This window comes from Fringilla coelebs (assembly GCF_963513975.1).
Source record: "Fringilla coelebs genome assembly, chromosome: 6".
Classification (NCBI taxonomy): domain Eukaryota; kingdom Metazoa; phylum Chordata; class Aves; order Passeriformes; family Fringillidae; genus Fringilla; species Fringilla coelebs.
This window is the reverse complement of record NC_140034.1, coordinates 53903237-53912662: the sequence shown is the minus strand read 5'-3', so window position 1 is coordinate 53912662 and position 9426 is coordinate 53903237. Positions and strand designations below refer to the sequence as shown.

At 59.3% G+C, this 9426-nt stretch overlaps 3 protein-coding genes across 3 annotated transcripts; all 3 read left to right on the top strand.

Moving 5' to 3' along the window:
• Positions 1-23: 23 nt before the first annotated feature.
• SDHAF2 (succinate dehydrogenase complex assembly factor 2) lies at positions 24-1999 on the top strand. The gene is made up of 4 exons (XM_084207213.1): positions 24-86; positions 596-804; positions 1521-1630; positions 1711-1999. Exons 1-4 carry the CDS (start codon positions 72-74, stop codon positions 1839-1841), a joined length of 465 nt encoding a protein of 154 aa, XP_084063339.1. The 5' UTR covers positions 24-71; the 3' UTR covers positions 1842-1999.
• Positions 2000-2144: 145 nt separating this feature from the next.
• LOC311155507 (uncharacterized protein) lies at positions 2145-4088 on the top strand (the record flags this gene model as incomplete). Its single annotated transcript, XM_084208730.1, has 7 exons — positions 2145-2708; positions 2779-2990; positions 3328-3407; positions 3484-3534; positions 3661-3741; positions 3815-3887; positions 3958-4088. Exons 1-7 carry the CDS (start codon positions 2422-2424, stop codon positions 4086-4088), a joined length of 915 nt encoding a protein of 304 aa, XP_084064856.1. The 5' UTR covers positions 2145-2421.
• A 949-nt stretch (positions 4089-5037) lies between these two features.
• On the top strand, positions 5038-5883 carry LRRC10B (leucine rich repeat containing 10B; the record flags this gene model as incomplete). The annotated part of the gene is made up of 1 exon (XM_084207809.1): positions 5038-5883. One exon carries the CDS (start codon positions 5038-5040, stop codon positions 5881-5883), a length of 846 nt encoding a protein of 281 aa, XP_084063935.1.
• Between the last annotated feature and the right edge of the window lie 3543 nt (positions 5884-9426).

Below are 9426 nucleotides of genomic sequence, written 5' to 3'. Positions count from 1 at the left end.
GCCGCGCCCACTTCCGGCACGCCCGCCCCATAGAGCTGGGAGGGGGCGTGGCCAGAGCGGCGCCCGGCAAGATGGCGGCGGCCAGGGTGGGGGGGGAAGGGGGAAAACTGGGAGGGCAAAGGGAAGGGAAAGGGGTAAAAGGGGAGAGGAGGGACGGAGAGCCGAAAAAACAGGCTAAAATGCGAGCGAAAGGGTAAAAAGGGGGTAAAAGGGGAAGGAGAGGGGAAAAACAGTGGGGAAAGGGGGAAAAGAAAGGGAAAGTGGGAAAGGGAAAAAACGGGGGGAGGGGAGGTTAGGGGGAAAAAAAGGGGAGAGAAGGGAAAGGTAAAGGAGGGGAAAGGGGTGAGTTTGGGGGAGAGGCAGGATGGGAGGAAAATTAGCGTATTGAGAGGAAAAGAGGAGAGGAAAAGGAGGGGAGTCTGAGCAGACAGAAGGGGATTTTGGGGGAAAAGGGGGTCTGGGGGATTGACGGGGTCTGGGCAGCGGGGTTGGGGGGGGAATGGGATTGGGAATCGTGTCCAGTGGGATTTGGAGAGGTCCCTGTGAGCATGCACTCCCAGGCCCTATATCCCTGTGCTTTCCCTGTTCCTTCCAGCTCTGCTCCCTGCGCCGGCAGCTCCTGTGGCCGCTGATCCCGCAGCGCAGCTACCGGGGGGATTCCCCCACGGATTCCGGGAAGGACGTGCTGGAGATCCCACTGCCCCCCTGGGAGGAGCGTCCAGACGAGCCACTGGACACCAAGAGAGCCCGGCTGCTGTATGAGAGCAGGAAAAGGGGGATGCTGGAAAACTGCATCCTGCTCAGGTGCGCTTGCCTCTGAGTATTCCAGGTCATTAACAGGGAAGAGTTCATTGAGGTAGTGCAAAAATCCTCGGGATAAGTTGCTCCAAGATTTTGCTGGTACAGGACCCAATGATGGAGTAGAGCTGGGAGAGCTCAGTGAACCAAAATCCTTTGGGAAGGATGTATGTAAATCCTGGGACATGTGAGCGCAAAGCCAGTTGGATTTTAGGATTGAAGGAGAGATTAGAGACATAGAATTGTGGAATTCTGGAATGATTTGGGTGGGGAAGGGCCTTAAGGACACCTTTCACTATCCCAGGTTGCTCCAAAACCTATCCAGCCTGGCTTGGATACTTCCAGGGATGGAGCAGCCACAGAGTCTCTGGGAAGTCTATTCCAGGGCCTCACCACCCTCTCAGGAAAGAATCCCTTTCCAATACCTCATGTGAACGAGCACATGGAATCCTGGAATGATTTGGGATGGAAGGGACTAAAGGGTCTTCCAGTTTCACCCCCTGCCATGGGCAGGGACACCTTCCAGCAGACAAGGCTGGGTAGGGGCATTCCAGGGGTGGAGATTCCAGAGCTTCTCTGGGAATGCTGTGCAGGTGTTTTCCCACCCACTGAGGTGAGGGAGAGCAGGCTGGGGGTCGGTGTTTTCCAGGATGACACTGAGCTGGTTCCTATATGCCAGCTCTTCCTTCATCTCCTGCTCATCCTGATCCATCCCTCTCCAGCCTCTTTGCCAAGGAGAACCTGGCGCGCATGAGCGAGGAGCAGCTGAACCGCTACGACCGCCTCATCAACGAGCCCAGTAACGACTGGGACATTTATTACTGGGCCACTGGTACGTGTGGCCACACCCTGGGACACCGGGATGGCACCTGGCCACAGCACAGAGCTGATTTTTCCCTGTTTTCCCCTCAGAAGCGAAGCCCACTCCGGCGGAATTCGACACCGATGTGATGGCCATGCTGAGGGAATTTGCCAAAAACAGGAACAGGGAGCAGAGGCTCCGGCAGCCGGACCTGGAATATCTGTTTGAGCCACCACGCTGAGGGAGGGGATGCCTCTGTCCCCCATTCCCTGGAGTAGTGCAGGGACATGGGGCTCTGGACTGGTGTTTCCACTTTCCTTATGGCTTTCCTCCTCTCCCAGCAGCTTTTGGACACTTATGGAATGCTGAATAAAGCCCTGGCTACCGGCCTTGCCTGGCTGCTGGCCCTGCCCCTCTCCTGCTTTGTGACATTGGGGCCATGCCCTCGGTGGCATTCCCAGCTCGATCTGGCACATGCCACCTCACTGATATTCCCAATTCCCACCTGCCCCTTTTCCCAGGACCCCCAGGAGGTGATCCCACCCTGGGGCGGGGACTGTCCTGGAGCTGGAGCGGGACATTCCCGGTAGTGCTCTCCAGCGACAGCCGGGGAGGTTGTCCAACCTCCTGCCCTCCTGCGACAGCCTCCCGGGAGGTCCCCGTTGTCGCGGTTACCAGGAGATTGAGTCGCGTTCCACGGGCACATTCCACAGCTTCCGGGCTTGCTGGGAAGGCCCCGCACCGCCAGTGCAGCTCCAGCCATGGTGTAGGGCCGTGCCTCGGGCCATTCCCAGCGCCAGGGGCCCATTCCCAGAGCCAGGATGCCATCCCAGCCGCAGGACTCGCCCGCCGCGGGATTGGGGACGGGGTTCCCCATGGTGAGGGGCTCCCCCTCCAGGCGCATGGGCTTCTACGTCACCTCCTACGAGGCAGCCTTTGGGAAGAAGCCCACGGGCTCACCCCCAAAGCTGAAGGAGGGGCGTGTTTTGGGGATTGAGCCCCCCAATGACAGGAGCATCCACCCCCTCCTCGACGTCCACACCGGCTCGGGATACGTCGTCAACAACTACTCAGCGCTCAGATCCCTGATCTCCCCGCACGTGGAGTGGTAGGTCCCTGCTCCAGGAGTTTGGGGGGCACGTTTTGGGATCACTCCTTCACAGCCATTCCCACCACAGCCAGGACACCGACATTTCCACCACTGCCGAGGACTTCAAGGTCTTCGGGCGCCCGGAGTACCGAAGGATCTTGCCCGAGCACGTGGATGATCCACAGTGTCAGTATCCCACTGGCTTCTCCTTTTCCCGCCTCCGTTTCGGGGAGGTGAGAGCCCCAAAAGCATCTGAGGAATATGGCATCCAGAGCCACAGCGCCAGTCCTGCCAAGCCAGGTATGAATTTGGGGTCTTGGGAATCCCAGGGAAAGCTCTGTACTTATGAGGATTTTGGAGTGTTAGGATTCCTAGGAAACCTCCAACTGCAGGAGGGTTTGAGGCCCTGGGGGTTCCAGGTCCAGCTCCAACATCAGGAAGGTTCTGGAATTATTGATGGTCCCAGAACCACATCCAACTCTAGGGATTTTGGGATGTCAGTGTCCCTGAAACCAGGTCAGACCTTAGGAGGTTTTGGGAGTGTTGGAAACCCCCTGCCCCCCTCAGACACAGTGGGACCCGTATCTGCCAGACCCAGGGACACAGGGGACATCCCTACTCCATCTGCTTTCCACAGATGTCCCACCGAAGGCAATGGAGCTGTCGGGCTGCACCGGGACTGCCCCGAGGAGTGACCTTACCCTGCCAGAGCAGCCTGTGAGCCCTGTCCCTACCATGTCCCCTGTCCCCCCCACCCCTCAGCAACCCAGGGGACACTTTTCCTATCCCACAGCTTGATGTCGGTGATGGTCGGATGGATTCCTTTTCTGCCATGTGCAGCACTGTAAGCAAAGGGACGGGGTGGCAAGGGCAGGGGACATCCTGTCCCAGTGCTCCCTGTGGGCTCTGAGGCTCGGGAGCTGCCTGGGCATGGGAATGAGCAGGATCTCATGCCTGTGTCCCCATGCAGCCCCAGCCTGCCATGGGCTACCCAGCCCCCTTCGCCCCTCCGGAGCTCCAGGTGGGACCCAAGGGAGTCACTACCGTGAAGGTGGGTGCAGTCTTGTCCCCTGTCCCATCCCTTTTCCCAAGGAAGCACGCTCCCAACTCACTGCATCCCTCAGAAGCCGCTGGGGTATGGCACTATCCAGAACCAGTACCTGTTCAAGCAGTCACAGCTGGCCCCCATAGCACCAGGTGAGTTGGGGGGATCGCAGCCCCCAGGAGGAGCGGACACCCCCTCACCAATCCCTCCTGGATTTTACAGGCTGGTGGGCACAGACTCCAATCACCTGGGCCCCGAGATCTGTGGAGGGCATCCAGATCCCGAGTCCCAGTGGCTTCAGCACCAACAACCGCCCCACCAGCCTGTGGTGCATCAATGACCCCCTGACGTGACCCCCCCAAAAAAGTGCTGCTGCATCCTGGGAATCCCATCCTCGGCTTTTCCCAAATCCCCATAGGAGGAATAAAGACCCTGCATGGTGCCATTGGATTGGTCCCTCATTTTGGGGGTTTCGTGCATCCCAAAAGCTTGCAGGAGGGGTTTGGGTGGTCGGGGGGTGTCACCTGGCCAGCTGCCGCTGGAGGGCTGTACGAGCCCGGCTTTCCAGCTTTCCGAGCCGGCTTTGGGATGACACAGCTGATTTGCGGCAGGAAAATCCGGGCAGGGCTGTGGTGGGAAGCAGGAGGATGAGGAGGAGGAAGGACCCTGCAGGGTGGGCAGCCATGGCACAGGAGGCGCTTGGAGAGGCTTCATCCATATCTTCCCTGGCCATGGGGAACGGGATCTGTCCCCCAGGGAGTGGCTCCCGGCAGGGTCCCAGGAGATGTGAGGAATCACAGAGGGACTCCCCACCAGTTTAAGGAACCCCACCCAGTCAAGGCATCCACACACAGCTCAGGGAGTCCCTCCTGCCTTTTTAGGAATTCCCACCCATCCCAGGCACCCCACACTAAGTTTAGGGCCTCACACCGAATTCAGGGTGAGGACGCTGATGCCAGGCTGCTGGAAAAGGGGCTGGGACTGCTGGGGTGTGAGAGGGTCCTGCCTGGTTTGGGGACAGAGCCGGGACAAATAGGACGGGAATGGGGCCGTGGGAACGGCGGGGCGGGGCATGAATGGGGCTCGGTGGGCGTGGGAACGGCAGGGCGGGGCGTGAATGGAATTGATGGGCGTGGCCTAAATGGGCGCGAACGGCGGGGCGGGGCATGACTGGGAAGGGGGCGCGGCCTCTACCCCGGTGGCGCGGGCTCCTATTGGCCGTGGCGCGTTGCCATGGCCACGGCGTCGCCCGCCCGCCGCCCCCCGCCGCCCTGCCGGGTCCGGTGCAGGTCCCGGTGCGTGATGGGCAGCGGCGGCTCCTCGGGGCGCGGGGCCCGGCTGGCGGCCGCCGAGGGCCCCGACGGCGTCGAGCAGCGGCTGGAGGTGCGGGGCCGGCAGGTCCCGGCCGAGCTGTGGGCTCAGCAGGGGCTGCGGAAGCTCTACCTGAGCGACGCGGGGCTGCGGGAGGTCCCGGACGAGCTGGCGGAGCTGCAGCACCTGCGGACCCTCGCCCTGGACGGCAACGAGCTGATGGAGGTGCCCGAGGCCGTGTGCGACCTGCCCCACCTGGCGCACCTGTACCTGGGCCGCAACGGGCTGCAGGGGCTGCCGCCCGCCTTCGCCCAGCTCCAGAGCCTGCGCTGCCTCTGGATCGAGGGAAACTTCTTGGCGCACTTCCCCCGCGCCCTCCTGCAGCTGCCGGAGCTGCGCAGCCTCCAGCTGGGGGACAACCGGCTATGCCGGCTGCCCGCGGCACTGCCCCGCATGGCCGGCCTGCGGGGGCTCTGGCTCTACGGGAACCGCTTCCAGGAGTTCCCGCCCGTGCTGCTGCGCATGGATCACATACGCGTCCTCGACCTGGATCGCAACCGCATCGCCAGCTTCCCGGACCTTAGCGGCCTCGCTTCCCTGCGCCTCCTGTCCTACGACCACAATCCCGTCCGGCAGCCGCCCTGTGTCGGGGATGAAGTGCAGCTGGTGGGGGACGGGGCGCAGGAATACATGGAAGCGCGGCAGGAGCGGCTGCAGAGCTCGCAGCACCAGGAGGAGGAGGAGGGCACCGAGGCCACCCCGGTATCCCCCGAGGATGGGCCTGAGGATGGGGAGGGGGAATTTGCGGCCCTGACGGGATCTCCTGAGGAAACATAAGCCGCTCTCCCCCTGAAGGGGTGCAGAGCCTCCACCTGCCTCCCAGGGAATTCCCATCTAGGGCTGGGAAAGGAGGAAGTTCACAGCCTCCACAAAGGAAAACACACGGTCTGAGGATCAGCCTTATCCTGCTGGGACAGCAGTGTTGTGTCCTGGATTGGCAGGGCTCATGGGTCCCAATGGTTATCCCACCTGAGAGCATCCCACCTACTTCAGGGTGCCTTGGATTGGGATACAGCCCCCTTCCCTGAGGGGTGATCCCACACTGCCACCCCACGAGGAGAATGGGGACATTTCCACTCCTCCACCTCTGAAAGTCCTTTACTCCTGTCCCAATGGGCAGCACAGGAAAAACAATGCTGGTTGCATCCATTCCATGGATCCCATCTTCCTGGAGAGCTCTGAGGTTTGGGAATAAAGGCACAGACCCTGCTGGAATTGGGCTGGGGAAGAGAATTTTCCACCAGGCTCCTCCTGGCCATCAGGTTTAGGAAGGCACTGATGGAAATTCCACCTGGGTTGAAGCATTGCCTGTCTCCAACCTGGACAGGGTTTTGCCTCCGTGGGAAGAGGAGGCTCATCCCTGGTACAATCTGTCCCAAAATGGGCACCAGATCCAGGGTTGACACCTTATCCTTCCTCTTCCTCTCTCCAAGTGCCTCTTGGACCAAACGCAGACAATAAAAAGCACAAATCCGAGGAATTTGTTGTGAGAGGAAAGTGGTGGGAACCAGCCTCAGGGAAGGGTTTATTTGGGATCCCCTAAAACCAAGCGACATGTCCTGGTGTGCAACCACCAGCTGCTCTTCTTTTGAACATCCAAGGAATCCTGATTCCCTCCGTCCATCTCTGAGCTGAGCCGGTGTGGTGGAAAGCTTGGGGATCCGAGGTGTGCAGCTCGCTGGAGGTTTCAAACCACACATCCGCTTTTAATGGCCATGGATTTGGGGTTGGGGCTGGGAGGCAGCCAGAGCTCCTGCCACATCCGCTCCAGCACTGGCAGGGCGGATGCTGCCGGCTTTTCCCTCCACTTCCTATTCCGCAGCAGGAACCACGGCTATTTTGGACACGTGGAACTTCCTCAGCTGTGGGATCTGCAGGAGCTGTTGGTGCCAGCTTCTCCGGGGTAATTTTAGGGACCTGGGGCTTAGCAGGAGCTTTGAATCAGGTCTTCCCAATAGGTGCAGGCTATCAATGCCTTTTCCCACCCAGGTACCCATCACTGTAGGGCAGAGCATCCCAGGATCCCACGACATCCCACGAACACACTCCTGGAATTCTGGGTGTCTCCCAGCCCTTCATGCCATCGATCCACAGTGATGCTGCTTTGTCTGGAAAGACACTGCTGCTAATTAGCAAGGAATTATCCATGATCCTGAGGGTGCTGACCCTGGCAGAGGCCCTCAGCATTCCAAGCTCCTGATGTAGGCAAGATCTGATGCCAGCAGCTCCATGCCAGCCCACCCATTCGGCAGGGATTAGGAGGCAGGTGGCTCTGGATGCCACTAGCATGTCCCCATGGCTGGGATCAGATCCAGGAGCTCTGACACCTGGGATAGGGGAAGTCCTCCCTCTCTGCAGCCTTTTCTCACCACCCAGCTTTTCCCAAGGAGCTGGGTCAGGATCCAGGCACCGGTGATGATGGTGGTGACACCAGGACCAGGAGCTGCCGCAGTCGGTGGGAATCTGACAGATTCCGGCTCCGCTCGAGTATTTTGGGGCCGCTGGCACCGGCGAGTCCCCGCTGCCGGCAGTGCATCATCCATACGTCTGTCCCTATATATATCCCTGCCTCCTCTCCCGGCCCCGCGTGCGACGGTTTGTGGCCTCTCCGCAGCTGGGATCACGCTGCTATTTCCATCTGCTCCCGCTGCCTGCCAGCACAAGGCAACGGATTGGGAATCGCTGCGGATCCGTGCAACAGGAGCGCCTGGATCGCTGCGCTTTCAAAGATTTGGGAGGATGAAAGGAGCCTGGCGTTGGTGTAAGAGCCCAGGCAGAGCCAGGATCGGTGGCACCAATGCCATTGGCAGCTTGGGAATGCCAAAATTCCCAGGTTTGGCTGAGCTGGAGGTGGAGCCGGGGTAGGCAGCAGCCATCTCCCCTCCACAGTGGTCCAGGTGGCAAGGGGACAGTGTTGTCCCCTGCTGTCACCTCCAACACTGCATCCTGGGGCCTGAAGGGTGGATCAAGAGGGATCTTATCCTGCGCAGGGAGGACATGGATGGCCCTCCTGCCATCCCTGCGTTTGGAGTTTCATTTATTTATTTAAGACCAGCATTCTGTGAATTATTTAACAGCCACCAGTGCCTCTTCCATGGCACCAGGACACAGGATATGGTTCCCTGCCTGTTCCTTCCCTTTGGAGCCACATTCCAGTACCTATCCCATGCCAAGGAGCTCAGCCCAGACCTGGATGGGATGAGAACTAACTTGGCTCCAAGCGGGCTGTGGGGGTCAGTTTTGTTTCTGAAGCCCCCATGGGGATCCCAATCCTAGCAGGATCCCAGAGTTTTGGGGGGATACTCAGTGATGGGTGGGATAATACTGTGGGAAGGCTTAGGGCTGGAAGGGATAACGTTGTGGGGGGGGGGATGCTTGGAGCTGTGAGGGGGATGCCCACTCAACAGAACTGTGGTGCTCACCCATGTGTGATGCCCCCTTTCCCACCCCAGGATCCACCCCCTGCATTCCTCCAATCCCACAGATGACTCACGCTGGCAGTTACTGACTGTCCTTTATTACTGAGAGCAGGGGCTGCCTCCAGAAAACGAGGGGCCCCACTCCCCAAAAATAGGATTCTTCAAAGGAGATGCCCCGACGCGTGCACCCCATCCTTGGCATCGCCAGCCAGGCACCCCCTGCTCCAGCCGCTCCTCAGCCAGGCCGGGCCGGGCTCTTTATTGGATTTTTTACATTTTTTTCTTTTTTTTTTTTTTTTTTAAATTTTTTATTTTTTTTCTTTTTGATTTTTTTTGTCCTGTTTTTCTTTATTTTACACACCAGTTGGATGTTACCGTCACATGAAGAAGAGAGAACCTGAACAAGATCACGGCTACGAGCTCTAGAGTTAAAAATGAACACACAAACCCCCGGGGAGCCCGACCGCGGACGAGGAATCCAGCCTGGAAAAGCGGGGTGCCCGAGGGGCCGTGGGGGGCACCCGGCTCGGCACAGCCCTGGCCCTGCCACCTCTTCCCCAGGCATGTAAGTCTCTTCTTTTATGTTAAAAAAAGAGAGAATATGACAAAAATACAAATGTCCCTAAAAGCGTTGTTATTACTGTAATAGCAGTATTATGACTTCTCTCCAGATTGTCCAAAATCATCTAAATTGGGGCTGTGGGAGCTGCTGGGAGCCAAGGTTGCCACGGGGGAGCAGGAAGACTGAGGATGATCTGGCGTCTGCCACGGAGAGCCACCACCGACCCCCTTGTCACCCCTGTGGGGCTCCCAGGTGGGTCTGTCCCTGTTTTTGGGGGTCCCAGGGAGTGGGAAGGGGTCTGGCATGTGCATCCCAGGGCTCCGTAGGGATGCTGCTGGC

What these genes read in the sequence shown, in the direction of transcription:
- SDHAF2 (XM_084207213.1), top strand. An exon ending in GAAAACTGCATCCTGCTCAG is followed by an intron (nt 805 to 1,520) that starts GTGCGCTTGCCT and finishes ATCCCTCTCCAG; the next exon opens with CCTCTTTGCCAAGGAGAACC. An exon ending in CATTTATTACTGGGCCACTG is followed by an intron (nt 1,631 to 1,710) that starts GTACGTGTGGCC and finishes TTTTCCCCTCAG; the next exon opens with AAGCGAAGCCCACTCCGGCG.